Source organism: Anabrus simplex, chromosome 8, assembly GCF_040414725.1.
Source record: "Anabrus simplex isolate iqAnaSimp1 chromosome 8, ASM4041472v1, whole genome shotgun sequence".
In the NCBI taxonomy this organism is placed as follows: domain Eukaryota; kingdom Metazoa; phylum Arthropoda; class Insecta; order Orthoptera; family Tettigoniidae; genus Anabrus; species Anabrus simplex.
The window spans coordinates 106749367-106766466 of NC_090272.1; the positions used below are offsets into that span (position 1 = coordinate 106749367).

Consider the following 17100-nt stretch of genomic DNA (forward strand, 5'->3'; position numbering starts at 1 on the left):
AAAATAACCCTGATGAATACAGGAATATGAACAAGTAGATCAGGAAAGGGGTACGAGAAGCTAAGGAAAGGGAAGTACTTTTTTTCTAGTTGCTTTACGTCGCACCCACACAGATAGGTCTTATGGCGACGATGGGACAGGAAACGGCTAGGAGTGGGAAGGAAGCGGCCGTGGCCTTAATTAAGGTACAGCCCCAGCATTTGCCTGGTGTGAAAATGGGAAACCCACGGAAAACCATTTTCAGGGCTGCCGACAGTGGGGTTCGAACCCACTATCTCCCGAATACTGGATACTAGCCGCACTTAAGCGACTGAAGCTATCGAGCTCGGTGGAAGGGGAATACAGGAACAGTGCAATGAAATAGAGAAATTACAACTGAAGCATGACAGTTTCAATGTTCAGCGAAAAGTCAGAGAGGTGATAGGAAATACAAATCTAGAACAAGGAACAGGTTGGTGAATAGTGAAGGGAAAATAACCGTTGGGCAAGAGGAGCTAAAACACACATGGGAAACATATGTAGAAGAACTCTTTTATGACAACCGTCAACCTCCTGAAGTAAAATGTGATACAGGACCTACAATTCTGATGGAAGAAGTACAAACTGCGATAAAAGGAATGAAAGATGGTAAATCACCTGGCCCTGACAATGTAAATTCCGAAATTCTAAAGCTTCCCTGTGAAGATAACACTGGTCAACGATGATTTTGTTAAATGTATAATTTATGGTGATTATTATGTACTTTTGTGTGCTGATTACGAATATGAAACCAGAAACTTCCCATCACCCACAGTTTTTTGTAATTTCAAATCTTTGTTTTCATATTTACGGGTTAGCATGCTACCATTAACAAAGATTAATAAACTATTATAATTGTTGGTTTATCATACTCTTACTATTTTTTGCTTTTTATTCTCTTAAGAATGTACAGAATTCCATATTATTCATTGTTGCCACAACAATTAGAAATTTTTAAACATTGCAGTTTTCAGTTGAATTAGAGATTTCTTTCATGCGACTGTCTGCATAGAGTTGTGCTTCCAAAGTCTATTGAAAGGAGATAATTTGTGTTCAATATACAGTAGTGTTTTATTTTATTGTGTGAAAAATGCCTCGCAACCGTAAAAATAAACCAGATGGTTTCTGTAATATATGTGGCGAGTTAACCCTTAAAGCGCAGAGGCGAAGTGTTACTACTTTAATTAAGGAAGCTTATGAGTTGTATTTTGATTGCAAGATGGATTTGAATCAGAATTGGGCCCCTAACATATGTTGTCCTTCATGTGTAACTCTACTGACTGGATGGATGAAGGGGACTCGCCATATGCCTTTTGGAATTCCGATGCAGTGGAGGGAACCTACGGATCATTTGACCGATTGCTATTTTTGTGTTACTAATATCTCTGGTATATCTTCAAAGTCAAATTGTATATCCGTCTCTGAAATCAGCAACCAGACCAGTTCTACATAGTCCAGGGCTTCCTATACCTTCTCCACCAGATAGATCGTTGATGCATGGAGATGAAGAAGTTGATGTTGGTGAAGAGTTATGTGATGATAAAATGGATGATGACCAACCCTTTGTAGAAAGTTCTGCTGCTTCTTCTGAGCCTCATTTACTTACACAATCAGATCTAAATGATTTGGTTCGTGATCTTAATTTGTCTAAAGCCAAATCAGAATTACTCGCTTCAAGACTAAAAGGCTGGAACCTTATAGAGAAAGATATCAAAGTCTGCTTCTTCCGCCAACGTCAAAAGGAATTTGAGCATCTTTTTTCTAAAAAGGAAGAACTAGTTTTCTGCAATGATGTTACAGGTCTCTTCGAGTTACTAGGGCAGCAGCATAATCCAGAAGAATTGCGTTTATTCATTGATTCTTCAAAAAGAAGTTTGAAAGCGGTACTGCTTAACAATGGAAATACATTTCCATCAGTTCCTGTAGCCCATGCTGCTAACTTATAGGAATCATATGAGAACATGAAAATGGTCCTATCCGCTATCCAGTATGAAAAGTATTCCTGGCAGATATGTTCAGATTTGAAAGTTGTAGCTCCCTTGCTTGGTTTGCAGTTAGGATATACGAAATTTTGCTGCTTTTTATGCAAGTGGGATAGTCGAGATAGAAATAATCACTATATAAAAAGAACTGACCAAAAAGACAGTCATTTACTCCAGGACAGGAAAATGTCGTTCATCAGCCTCTTGTTGCATCTGACAAAATCATACTGCCCCCGTTACACATAAAACTAGGTTTGATTAAGAATTTTGTAAAAGTACTTGATCATAGTACGGATGCATTTCAATTTCTCCAAACCAAATTTCCAAAAATATCTGTAGCTAAACTAAAGGAAGGCATATTTGTTGGTCCTCAAATCAAAGAACTGATGAAAGATACAGTGTTTGAAAGCAAGTTAAAAACATACGAACTAGCTGCATGGTCATCATTTAAGAAGGTGGTCACAAACTTTCTAGGAAACTACAGGTCAGAGAATTACAGGGAACATATTAGTGAACTTCTACAAAACTATAAACACATGGGATGTAATATGTCTCTTAAAATACACTTCTTGGACTCGCATCTTGACTTTTTCCCTGAAAATCTCGGCGCTGTCTCAGACGAACACGGGGAATGTTTCCATCAAGACATCGTCGAATTTGAAAGCCGTTACCAGGGAAAATGGGGTCCAAATATGCTGGCTGACTACTGCTGGTCACTCAAAATCTACCTCTCATACTTTTTAGGTATGTAAATGAAATTTAAGTTTAGATAATAAATTTTAGTAGGAACAACAATTTTTAACATTTTTTTAAATTTTTTGAAAATTACTCAAGAACTGTGCGTGATAGAAAAATTCTAAAAAAAAGATTTGAAATCAGCAGAAAAAAGTGTACCAGAAACACCCTTTCACTTCCATTTAACAAACAAAAATTTAAATTTTGTTGCCCAGTGTAATTAAAAATGGTTCACTGCATTATTCAACGACATCTACGACTCTGGTTTCATTCCACGGGATTGACTTAAATCTGAATCTATTACACTGCCCAAAAAAAACCGGAGCTAAAACATGTGGTGAGAACAGGACCATAAGCCTCATGAGTCACTTACTAAATATATTTCTGAGGATCATTCACCGAAGAATACACAAGATCTGTGAAGAACAAATTTCTCCTACACAATTTGGCTTCAGAAATGCATTTGGTGCGCGTGAAACATTGTTTTGTATCCAGGTGCTGTTTCAAAGGTGCAGAGATGTGAATTGCGATATTTATGCTTGTTTTATTGATTACCAGAAGGATTTCGATAGAGTAAAACACCAGAAAATCGTTGAAATCTTAAAAAGCATTGGTTTGGATGACAGGGACCTGCGTATAATAGTAAACATATTGGAACCAGTCGGCTTCTGTGAGGTTGGACAAAGAAAATTCGGAGGACATAGACAATCTACGAGGTGTAAGGCAGTGTTGTATATTATCTCCACTGATTTTCAACATCTATTCAGAACGCATTTTTAAGGAAGCTCTTGATGAAGTGGAGATGGGAGTGCTCTTAAACGGGAAATATATCAAAAACATCCGATATGCCGACGACACAGTCGTCTTTTCTGATAGTGAGGATAGTTTACAGTACCTTGTAGATAGACTTACACAAAAGAGCTCTGAATATGGTCTAGATGTCAACACTCGAAAAACGAAAACAATTATAATCAGTAAAAACCGGGCTCTTACATGTCGTCTTAAGATAGGCCAGAGCAACATTAAACAAGGTCATAAATACACGTATCTTGGTACCACCTTAAATGACCAATGGGTCTTTCTGATGAGGTGAAGACCCGAATTGGAAAAGCCAGGGCTGTTTTCAATAAGATGAGCAATCTCTTTACGAACCACGGGCTAGAAATGTCGACGAAGATCAGACTTCTACGCTGCTATGTGTTCTCCACTCTCTTCTATGGTGTTGAAACATGGACCCTGACAGAATCATTGAATAAACGCTTGGAGGCTTTTGAAATGTAGCTATATAGAAGAACGTTAAGAATACCGAGGACATCGCTTGTCACAAATGTCAAGATTCTACGAAGAATGAAGAAAGAGAAAGAAGTATTGACTACCGTGAAAGCAAGAAAGATCCAGTACCTGGGACACATCATGCGGAACAACAGTGGATAGAGTCTCCTTCAGACCATCTTGCAGGGAAAAATTCGAGGAAAAAGAAGCGTTGGCCGAAAAAGAATATCCTGGCTTAAGAACATCAGAACGTGGACGTATGGTGCGAGGTTCAACGAAATGAAACGATAATTAAAACTTCAAAATATATCCACTGACTAAAATATAAAACGAATGATGATGAATAAAAGACCATGAATCCAAAACAATCAGTGGATCCAGTTCACAATGCCTTCTTTTCTGAGATGATGCTTGTTATAAAAAGGGGTCCAAAATCCAGGTCACTGGCCTCTCATAATAGTACTAATCACTGGTAAACCAGAACCATGGTGCTCCTCCTACAGTGGTACTAATCATAGGTGACGTAGACTCATGGTTTTCCTCACATGGTGGTACTAGCCACAGGAAATGTTGAGCCCTTGTTGAAGTGCTCATTTAATTAATCAGTCATTTATTCGAATGTACAGAGAATATTTCATTTTATTAAGTACTAGTAACTGCCAGGAAACATCTACATTCAGCAGCACATGTCACAATTTCTGCAGGGAGAGTGGAGCTCGGGTTTGTTTTCCAGCCAGCCAAGTTTGGAAGGTGGAATTTTGACATGACGCACACAAAGCCGAACAAGGGAACAATAGAATTCCAACGGACAACATTTCGGATGCCCGGGCGAGAGGCTAGGGTCGCTTATAAGAGATGTTTGAAGTAAGCGTCAGGTACACGATGTGTTGAGCCAATGAAACGATAGAGCCACCGTCGATATGGCGAGGCATTGGTCTAAGGAAGAGATGGCCCCAATCGAGGATACGACGGCGTCTTCGAGGACGAGTTAATAAAAATGATGACCGCATCAGTTATTTACTCTATTATTCGGCGAGATTCTGTGCAGGTAACATCTCAAGAAAAAGTTTTTATTTACGCGAGTGATCGTAAGATTTTGTTGGAAGACGCTCAGTCTATATTTTATATACTCAAGTTTTCTAATACTGGGAGGATGGTATTTAACTTGCGATTACCTAAGGGAGAGAACAGTTCCATTTAATCATTTCAAAATGCATAGTAGCCTGCCTGTGTAAATAGTTTTCCGAGGGCATAAACTTTACAATTTTCAGTCCAGCCTTTTATATATGGGAAAAATTTGATCTAGTTACGGGAGTAGATAAGAAAAGCGGTTCCGCTACTGAATGGGAACTGGTTTCACGGTCGGTGGAATTTACCCCGGCTGTAGTATTCTCGTAACCGGCCGGTTGATCTTGACCTAGTTTCTACATCGTGAACAAGGGGATGTTTTTAGACGACATCCTATAGCAGAAGCAGCAACGGAAAATATGGCATCACCTTTCTACCCCTCGATGGAGACAAAAGGACTGGTCCAAGTCTTTTCTAAAGGCAGCATTATCATCGATATGGTGGGCTAAAAGCAAGATGGGGTCGTCTGTCTCCTGAGGACGAACGCCTTAGGTCAACATAACAGATGGGTACAGTGTTTTAATGTAATTATGTGAGTGTAAACGTGTTTAATGTTGCAAAAGGGGATAGGTTAGTTTGATATTTAATTTCTGTAGATGTAGCTTTGTTTGGAAGGACTACGTCCCATTTAAAGTAAATGATAGGAAGCTTGTTAATGTAAATATAAATTGTAACATAAATGTGGACCGTTTGCATGAGGTCGCAGCTTGCTTTCTTACATTTTATTCTGATTTATTTAGCTGAGTGGTTAGCGTCATTTCTTTACGAGTCAGTTTCTTATTTTAGCCTGATATAATATTTTGTTGCCTGCTGCCATTTCTTGATGGATACAGTACTTTTGTATCCATCTCTTGGCACAGGCCAGAATAAAGTGTAGCTTTCACCAAAGTCCCAGTCTCATCCATGGCTGTGACAGTATGGAAGCTGCTGGGGTATGGGTGGTGCTAAGTAATGACATTCAGAGCACGGCTACTGCATCTGAGTGTTATGAAAGGTGTTGCTCATAGGGTCAGTCGTGCTGCAATAGCACTTTCTGACCCAGTGAGGAAAGCAATGGCAAACTACCTCACTCCTCGGCTTGCCTAGTACGCCTCATTTTGGTGCTGCCATTGGTTTTTGCGGTTTCCTTATAACCGCATAACCTTTGGTGGTGCTATTTGAGGATCCAACCAGCCTCTGGGCTGATGACCTAACAGACATAATATTTTGATTTGTTTGCTTTGATGTTTGAGACGCAGTGTACGTCTCGGGGCTTAATTGTAATTGTATATAAGGATTCAAATTAAAGTCAGGAAGGACTAGATTAATGTATTATTAATGGGAGCTCAAAGTGTATGGAAACATGCCGTCACGTTTTCTGGGATTTATTGCATGATGTGTGAATGAGAGTATGTAAGACGGTGGAGTATGGATCCACGAAGTTGTTAGCGTCATCTTCACGACTATTTTGTATATCTAGGTAGTAAATTAATTATTGGATCACGAGTTCCACGAACGCAGTTTCGTATTTCGAGTTCCGAATATTAGAATAAAATTTCTGTAAAATGTATTATTGTTATTATTATTATCATCAATTTAATATTTATTATTATTATTATTATCAATATGAGTTTCGCGCGATGTTGGATTGAGATATTTCAGTAACTTTCCGATGTTCAGACCTGATCGATTGTCAATGTGGCAATTTCTTAGTTTCAGTTTTTATTACAGAGTTCGCCACTTCCAACGTTATTATTCATGTTTACTTTGTGCGCGAGGGCTTTATTTGTGACCAGCGCGGTCTTGTTTCTTTTCATGCGAGCGAATGTTAGACGACGTCCTTCATATTTCTTACGTTTTACGCAACTTTAGGACGTGAGATATTATTTATGTGATTTTGAGTAAGAAAACGCGTTCCTCATATGGAAGGCCTGCATTTTCTTGATTGTGTGACCTGCCTCGGGTAGACTGTTGAGCAGCGTGTGTAAAGGGTTGGACCCTGTGGTTTTGATATTGCTGCTTTATTTTGGGAGACGTCGATCTCCACTTTGAGTCATTCCGCCGTGTGTTGGCGAGGGTGATATGTTTGTCTACCGAGGAGAGGTTTATTTGAGCGGCCTATACTTCGTGATTTTATTGTTTCTGTCCATGTTTCTACGGTTGTTGTAGTTGACGAAAGTTTTATATCGCGACATTTGTTTCGCATTTTCTTTTACGATATAACCGCGGAGGAATATTTTGTGTCATGTCCTCTCTTCCAGGTTACAACGTTAAAATAGGTGTTGAAAGTTAAAGCCTACTCTGTCACTTTTTATTGATATTGTATCATGTAATTATTTTTCAGGAAGCTGCATTGAATAGGAAGTGTTGCTTAAAGTGGAATTATGTTTCCTTTATTTCCATTGAGGCTTTGAGTGGATGCGTGTTGCGTGAATGCCGCATGCTTTTCTTAGTGAGCCCTGGAAAATATGACACCATGATTTTGTTTCTTGGAATGTATATATTGCCATTTACATGTTTTTGTTTTTGTGGCTCCTATCCACATTGTTTGTTATGCTCATGATATTGTTCATGGCTCGAGAGGTATATTTTGTGAGTAGGATGTTTTACCACTCAACGTGTTATATATTGTACAGTTAGGTTAGTACCCCCCACCCCTTTTTGCGCATTAGATCACGTCTTTGCTTAAGGTTAGGGACCCCACTACAATGTCAAGTGTGCAGAAATGGGGAACGTACTCATCTACAGTTAAAAGCGTTAACAAAAAGTAAAAGCCAGGAGCGTGGTGCGAGCACGCAAGCCCATGTGTTAAAATTAATGAAACTTCAACATTTGATCTGATATGTTAAGTATGTGTGTCGGCATACACTGTACATTTGTAATATATTCTGACTCTCAAGATGGACTTTAACCAGCTGGAAAGAAAAAAAACCCTGAGTCATGTGAATCTGGATTATTTGATACTTTTGCTATTTTTTAAAATATTTATCTTGTTTATTTTTAATGAACAGATTTTCCTCCAAAACTGACGTCATGCTTCGCCTTGCTTTATTTGTAGTTTTAATTGACCTCACCGTGTCCGTATTTAGTTATATGTTCCCCATCAAGATCCAGGGTGTATGCACTTTTCGGGCATTATTTTTATCATATTTCGGACTGAGCACGCCTGGGATCGGCTGACTAGACTGGGGCAAATTACCTTGATGGTAAAACGGGGACAATGTAGACCCATGGTATGTCACACATAATGGCACCACTCACAGGTAACAGAAACCCATGGTGTTCCTCGCATAGTGTGACTAATCACGGGCGCCCGTATTTCCATGGTGTTCCTCACACAATGGTACTACTCTCAGGGAACGTAGACCCGTGTTCTTGGGACCGTTTTAAGTGATTATATTGCCTAAACTGTTAGTCCTCCTAAAAATGGACCCTTCGAAGTGTACTTAGCAAGGGTATAGATGCAAAATGGAAGGGATATTGTCAATTTTTGTGAACTTAACGGAACCTCAGAAAAACTCATAATTACTTACATAAGCAATTGTTTTGTGTTAATTAACTTACCGATTTTTAATGAAAAATGTTCTACATACAGTTCTTCCCTTTAAACTGGAAACTCTACTTTAAGTGAATATTTCATTTACAATTTATTTTACGGCGCACAGGCACAGATACGTCTTACGGTGACGATGGGATAGGAAAGGGCTAGGAGTGGGAAGGAAGCAACCGTGGCCTTAAGTAAGGTACAGCCTAGTGTGAAAATGGGAAACCACGGAAAATGATCTTCAGGGTTGCCGATAGTGTGATTCGAACCCACTATCTCCCGAATGCAAGCTGACAGCTACGTGCCCCAAACCACACAACCACTTGCCCGGTTACTGTAACGTTTGAGGTACTTAACGTGCGTTTGGAAAAATAACTGTTTTATTAAGCCGCTAGAGAACCAAAGCATAATCTAGAAACCGGGCGAGTTGGCCGTGCGCGTAGAGGCGCACGGCTGTGAGCTTGCATCCGGGAGATAGTAGGTTCGAATCCCACTATCGGCAGCCCTGAAAATGGTTTTCCGTGGTTTCCCATTTTCACACCAGGCAAATGCTGGGGCTGTACCTTAATTAAGGCCACGGCTGCTTCCTTCCAACTCCTAGGCCTTTCCTATCCCATCGTCGCCATAAGACCTATCTGTGTCGGTGCGACGTAAAGCCCCTAGCAAAAAAAAAAACAAAAAAAACATAATCTAGAACTTCTTTTTCTACTTGCTTTACGTCGCACCGACACAGATATGTCTTATGGCGACGATGGGATAGGAAAGGCTTAGTAATTGGAAGGAAGCTGCCGTGGCCTTAATTAAGGTACAGCCCCGGCATTTGCCTGGTGTGAAAATGGGAAACCACGGAAAACCATCTTCAGGGCTGCCGACAGTGGGGCTCGAACCCTCTATCTCCCGATTAATGAGATTACATTTAATGGGCTTTAAGGGAACAAACAATTAAAATATGGAAAAGAAGTAAAAGTAGAGGATACAGTTTTTGGCGAGGTGGGCCTTGGACGTTTCGGGTGAGAGGTTTGGATATAGTATTCTGGGGACATACTTGTGGAGTGGACGAGGTATTCTAGAATAATTTTCGAGATGTATCATATATGATAAGTCGGGACTAGACCGAGTTTTGACATTTGCACTATGCTGCCACCTATACCATTGAACGGAAAACGGTAGAAAGCTCTCAAACATAAAGCACAGAATATCAAATATTTTATGACAGGTCACCACAAGTTACACTTACTGTCTGAGCCAGAAAAAAATAAAACACCCGATGTGTCGTATATGATACATGATATATGATCAATCAATCAATCAATCAATCAATCAATCAATCAATCAATCAATCAATCAATCAATCAATCAATCAATCAATCAATCAATCACCACTGATCTGCATTTAAGGCAGTCGCCCAGGTGGCAGATTCCCTATCCGTTGTTTACCTAGCCTTTTCTTAAATAATTGCAAATAATTTGGAAATTTATGGAACATCTCCCTTGGTAAATTATTCCAATTCTTCTCTTCATGAAAACGAATATTTGCCCCAATTTCTCCTCTTGATTTCCAAATTGATCTTCATATTGTGATCTTTTCTACTTTTAAAAACACCACTCAAACTTATTCGTCTACTAAGATCATTCTACGCCATTTCTCCACTGACAGCTTGGAACATACCACTAAGTCGAGCAGCTCGTCTCCTTTCTCCCAAGTCTTCCCAGCCCAAACTTTGCAACATTTTCGTAATGCTACTCTTTTCTTGGAAATCACACAGAACAAATCGAGCTGCTTTTCTTCGGATTTTCCCAGTTCTCGAATCAAGTAATTCTAGTGAGGAACCCGTAAATTGGAACCATACAACCCCTAAATACCCTTATAAACATGTTCAAAGATCTGTATTGTACCGGGGAAAGACGGAGAATAAGGGATAAGGGCATGAGAGTCAACAAAGGGGTGTAAGGTCCTTATGGAGCAGGTACAGAGAGAGGTATACGTTGATCAAAATAGTAGTTAATTTTTTAAATACAAAATTTATTCATTTCCTTGATCGTGACTTGACTTTTCCCTATTATTTACTTGATCAGAGTCCGACTCGCTGGCTGAACGGTCAGCGTACTGGCCTTCGGTTCAGAGGGTCCTGGGTTCGATTCCCGGCCGGGTCGGGGATTTTAACCTTAATTGGTTAATTCCAATGGCACGGGGGGTGGGTGTATGTGTTGTCTTCATCATCATTTCATCCTCATCACGACACGCAGGTCGCCTAAAGGCGTCAAATCAAAAGACCTGCACCTGGCGAGCCGAACATGTCCTCGGACACTCCCGGCACTAAAAGCCATACGCCATTTCACTTGATCAGAAAATGTATTTTTAGTAAACGGATTCACTTTCGTCTTGAAGTTACTATGAAATCAATTATAATGAATGTTTGTCATTCCAAAATAAAGTTTTCCTTCAAAGTATCATTTTCCTTCAACAGTTCTTTCTTGAACTCGTTTGAAAGAAAAGAAAATTTTTAAATTAAATTTCTTTCACTCGGAAATATGGAAACTTTTCCTAAAGTCTTTTCTAAAAAACTAACACTTGAAATTTCTAAAGTCTCTTCTAGAGTTTCTTTAAATGTTTAACACTTAAAACTTCACAAAATAAATAAAAGACGAGGAACTCATTATTACTAAGGCCGATTAGGGTAATAATAATAATAATAATAATGTTATTTGCGTTACGTCCCACTAACTACTATTTTAAGGTCTTCGGAGACGCCGAGGTGCCGGAATTTACTCCCGCGGGAGTTGTTTTACGTGCCAGTAAATCTACCGACACGAGTCTGACGTATTTGAGCACCTTCAAATACCACCGGACTGAGGCAGGATCGAACCTGTCAAGTTGGGGTCAGAAAGCCAGCGCCTCAACCGTCTGAGCCACTCAGCCCGGCGATAAAGGTAATGCAACGGTTATTATGCATAGAGACGATTACATTCAAAAGACTAAAAATACTTTTTTAATAATGTGAACTTTTTAGACCCTACACAAGTACTTCAACGATAATTAAAACAAACATTAAAGAATGCGTCTTTTCTCTTTACTGAACAGGAGAAACATAAATTAATAAATATAAATCCGGGCCTACCAACAGCAAAAGCACTTCCCAAAATCTACAAGGCCGGAGTCCTCATTCGACCCATAATAAATTACAGACCCAGTCCCCTATACAAATTGGATCAGTTCATCCATAAATTTCTTAGACAACACTATAGGTTCACTGCAAACAAGTCTATAAAGAATTTCAAAGAGCTGGTTAATAAATTAAACAACTTCAAACTACAGGCCCATCATACCATACATTCATTTGACATTGTTAATATGTTTCCAAGTACACTGACTGACAGAGCAAATGCAACACCAAGAAGGAGTGGTCAGAACTTTATGCCAATTGCAGGGTAGACTGACGTCACTGAGATATGCTCATGATGTGAAATGCGCCGCTGTGCTGCGCACGTAGCGAACGATAAATGGGGCACGGCGTTGGCGAATGGCCCACTTCGTACCGTGATTTCTCAGCCGACAGTCATTGTAGAACGTGTTGTCGTGTGCCACAGGACACGAGTATAGCTAAGAATGCCAGGCCGCCGTCAACGGAGGCATTTCCAGCAGACAGACGACTTTACGAGGGGTGAGAAGGGCAGGTTGGTCGCTTCGTCAAATCGCAGCCGATACCCATAGGGATGTGTCCACGGTGCAGCGCCTGTGGCGAAGATGGTTGGCGCAGGGACACGTGGCACGTGCGAGGGGTCCAGGCGCAGCCCGAGTGACGTCAGCACGCGAGGATCGGCGCATCCGCCGCCAAGCGGTGGCAGCCCCGCACGCCACGTCAACCGCCATTCTTCAGCATGTGCAAGACACCCTGGCTGTTCCAATATCGACCAGAACAATTTCCCGTCGATTGGTTGAAGGAGGCCTGCACTCCCGGCGTCCGCTCAGAAGACTACCAGCACGCCTGGCATGGTGCCGGGCTAGAGCGACTTGGGTGAGGGAATGGCGGAACGTCGTGTTCTCCGATGAGTCACGCTTCTGTTCTGTCAGTGATAGTCACCGCAGACGAGTGTGGCGTCGGCGTGGAGAAAGGTCAAATCCGGCAGTAACTGTGGAGCACCCTACCGCTAGACAACGCGGCATCATGGTTTGGGGCGCTATTGCGTATGATTCCACGTCACCTCTAGTGCGTATTCAAGGCACGTTAAATGCCCACCGCTACGTGCAGCATGTGCTGCGGCCGGTGGCACTCCCGTACCTTCAGGGGCTGCCCAATGCTCTGTTTCAGCAGGATAATGCCCGCCCACACACTGCTCGCATCTCCCAACAGGCTCTACGAGGTGTACAGATGCTTCCGTGGCCAGCGTACTCTCCGGATCTCTCACCAATCGAACACGTGTGGGATCTCATTGGACGCCGTTTGCAAACTCTGCCCCAGCCTCGTAAGGACGACCAACTGTGGCAAATGGTTGACAGAGAATGGAGAACCATCCCTCAGGACACCATCCGCACTCTTATTGACTCTGTACCTCGACGTGTTTCTGCGTGCATCGCCGCTCGCGGTGGTCCTACATCCTACTGAGTCGATGCCGTGCGCATTGTGTAACCTGCATATCGGTTTGAAATAAACATCAATTATTCTTCCGTGCCGACTCTGTTTTTTCCCCAACTTTCATCCCTTTCGAACCACTCCTCCTTGGTGTTGCATTTGCTCTGTCAGTCAGTGTATTAAAACGAATAAGCCGCTTCCTATCGTCAATAAGAATGTAAAGAGTTATAGTCATCTGAGTGAACTTGAAATACAAGATTCCATGAGCATAATCATGTTACTAATAAATAATAACTACTTCGTCTATGACAAGGTCATTCATAAACAAGATAGGTTAGCAATGGGGTCTCTGGCCTCGGAGATTTTGGCTGAGATCTATTTGGATTTTTTAGAAGACAACGTAATAGAGAACGGCAATTAATTTTATAACATACTGTTTTTGTCTAGGTACGTGGATGACCCGTTTGTAATTCTGGACGAACGTGTCACGGACGCAACTGCTACTCTCGATATTCTCAATAGTATAGGCCCACATATAAAGTTCACGATGGAATCAGAAAAGAATAAGTCAATTAATTTTTTGGACTTAACAATTAACAGACTCAATTCCTCTTTTACATACAGTATTTTTAGAAAGCCTACACAAACAGCTGTTACCATAAGGCAGGATTTTGAGCACCCACAGAATAAAAAAACGCCACATACAATAGCCTGGTAGAACGAGCTTTTAGGATCTCCATGACAAAGGCTACTTTGAACAAGGATTTGAATATCATCCGTTCAATAAAGAAAACTTTATCAAACGTATAATCAACAAGGTTAAGCATCGCTCACGAACCACATTACTTAAACCTAGTCAAAAGGCTTTTGCAACATTTACTTTTAATAAGGATATATAGGTTTGCTAATATTTTCAAAAGGCATAATGTCAAGGTTTCATTTCGTACCGATAATACTAACACTGAGCTGAGTCAAACAGGGCGCAACTTCCCAATCAGATATACAGAACATGTTGATGCCGTAAAGTATAACAAGTTTGCCGCTGCAGACCAGCACATACATGAACTAAAACAACTAAAGAACAAGACATTGGGATTTTAGGTAAAGGAAGTTTGCTTGATGTTACAGAGTGTTGCTATATACACTTAGATCAATACTTCAATCCAAACCTTAAAATAAATATGATTTCCGAAAAATCAAAAGTTCTATTTGGTTTTCTTATTGCATTTTTTAAAAACGTACAAGTTCCAGTCAATAGTACGGTTTTTCGTGCTATGCGTAATAGTTTCGCTCGTTATTCCTTTCTTCCACCACGCCCCCCAGATCTCCCTAACGCTGCCGCTCCTCAGCCTCTCCTCTCACTTACCCATATTCCTTCTCTCCTGCCCCAACCCACCGTGGACACTTGAACTCAATCACCGAGCTCGATAGCTGCAGTCGCGTAAGTGTGGCCAGTACCCAGTATTCGGGAGATAGTGGGTTTGAATCCCACTGTCGGCAGCCCTGAAGATGTTTTTCCGTGGTTTCCCATTTTCACACCAGGCAAATGCTGTTGTTATACATTCATTAAGGCTACGGTCGCTTCCTCCCCAGACCTAGCCCGTTCCATCCCACTGACACCGTAAGACCTATCTGTGTCGGTGCGATGTAAAGAAAAAGTAAAAACGAGGCCCGCGTCGAAGTCACTCTGACCACCAGAACAGCGATGGTACTGATATTCAGACGCAATTTTGTCAACAGGTACGCAGACTCAAAAATGTAAAGGACCATTTTCTGGTTAAAATAAAGGCAACGGCGCAACATCTCACAAAGGCATCTATTGATTTTTAACGTAGATCAGCAGTGCCGAATCACCCGATAGGCAGAGTAGGCTGCCTCATCTGGGCCATGCGCTGCTAGGGGCTCAAGGCAGTAGATCAAATTTAGACCCCATTTAGTAAATTATGTGCCTGTCCGACTCGTTGGTTGAATGGTCAGCGTAGTACTCTTTGGTTCTGATTAATTCTTGTGTTTCTGTGCGTTTGTGTTTGTCCCAACACTCTCCTCTTCATATTCGGACAACACACCACACTATCAACTACTACAGAAGCACGCAATAGTGATTAAATTCCTCCATATAGGTTAGCGTCAGGAAGGGCATCCGGCCATAAAACAGGGCCAAATCCACATGTGCGCCACAATTCGCACGTGCGACCCCGCAGATGTGGGAAAAGCTGTAGTACAGTAGTAGTAGCAGCAGCAGCAGTAGTAGAAGTAACAGAAGCAGAAGAAGACTTTCCTTCTAAAGTAACTGGAATTTTAATATAAACGTAATGATTGATAATGTTTAGCTTTGTTATGTGTTTTACTAAAATTCGGGGATGAAATTAAATACTTGGTAGAAGGTATTTATCAAGTGGGTCCGCGAAGAGCACAACTGCCTTTGGGCCCTTATAGGGCTTAATCCGACACTGCAGATCAGCCAACCAAATTTTGATGCAAATCGCAGACGCTATTAATATCCCCGTCTCCCTCCTCCGCCCATCTCTCTCCCTCCCACTCTCTCTCTCTCCCTTGTTATAATAAATGTATGTCGGAAGATGTTCGACGTACGAGCACAACAAGAGATCATGATGTAGGGTCATGTCCCACTTAGGAGTGCAATGGGTTAAATGTGACTGTTTGACTGAGCACGTGACCTAAGTTAGGTTGACGACGTGAAAGTGGAAAAGAAAGAAAAAAATAAGAAAGTATGACAGAGGGAATAAACAAATACAAGTTTAGTTAATTATTGCAGCTCATTTCACGACACTTGTCCAATTTAGGCTACAGAGGATACGGTGTGTTTATTACAGTAAGAAACTTTCTGGAGGTACGTGACCTTCTGTGAAGAATCTCGGGAGATGAAGTAAATATTTAAACGCAGAAATGATTTTTAAAAACCAAGAGGAGAAAGTAGCATTCTAAGAAATACAAAATTTGGGAGAGAGTGGGTTCGAACCCTACTCTCAGCAGCCCTGAAGATGGTTTTCTTTGGTTTCCCATTTTCACACCAGGCACCGATACAGAAAGGTCTTATGGCGACGATGGGACAGGAAAGGGCCAAGAGTGGGAAGGAAGAGGTCGTGGCCTTAAATAAGGTACAACCCCAGCTTTCGCCTGGATATTTGTGTCGTCTTCAACATTGTCTTTCATCCTAGGTTGAGTCCTATAACCAAATATCTGCAGGTCACCCATGGGAATCAACTCAAAGGAACTGTACTAGGCCTCACCGGAGGCCAGTCACCATTAAAAATGAATGAGCTGCAGGAGGTACAAGTGGTTGGAGTGAAATACTACGTACTTGTCTTCTTCTTCTTCTCCTTCTGCTTTCCCCACATACGTGCGGTTACGGCTGCGCATGTGGATTTGGCTCTGTTTACGGCCGGATGCCCTTCCCAATGGCAACCGTATCTGGAGGTCCCCGAGCCAGAAGAATTTATCACACGCGATTAAAATCCCCGACCCTGCCGGGAAGCGAACCCGGACCCTCTGAACTGAAGGCCTCAACATTGACTATTCAGCCAAGGAGTTGGACAGATTACGTACTTGTCTAACCCCTGTAATTGCAATTTGTTTTACGTCGCACTGACACAGATAAGTCTGATGGCGACGATGGGATAGCAGTGGAAAGGAAGCGGTCGTCGCCTCAGGTACGAATGAACGTACCATTTCCACTTCTATTACAACGTCTAAATTCAAACACCTGATTGTTTGAGAAGCCTTTCTCGTGGACAGTCGAGATTTTCTTCTAATGCCACAGAGCAAAGTTCTCTGCGAAACGTAAATAATTCCACCTTATTTTCTTGCCATGGCATAAGCCCAAAAGCCTATATCATGACCACCTTTTATG

The 17100-nt window shown here is 41.4% G+C and overlaps 1 protein-coding gene across 1 annotated transcript in view; it reads left to right on the top strand.

The window, feature by feature from the left end:
* The window catches only part of LOC136879326 (phospholipase B1, membrane-associated), a 103669-nt gene that overhangs the window by 18835 nt on the left and 67734 nt on the right, over nt 1-17100 (top strand). Inside the window, exon 3 of the mRNA XM_068229061.1 lies at nt 403-650. Within this exon, the coding sequence (XP_068085162.1) occupies nt 403-650 (248 nt within the window). The remainder of the gene's footprint in view (nt 1-402; nt 651-17100) is intronic.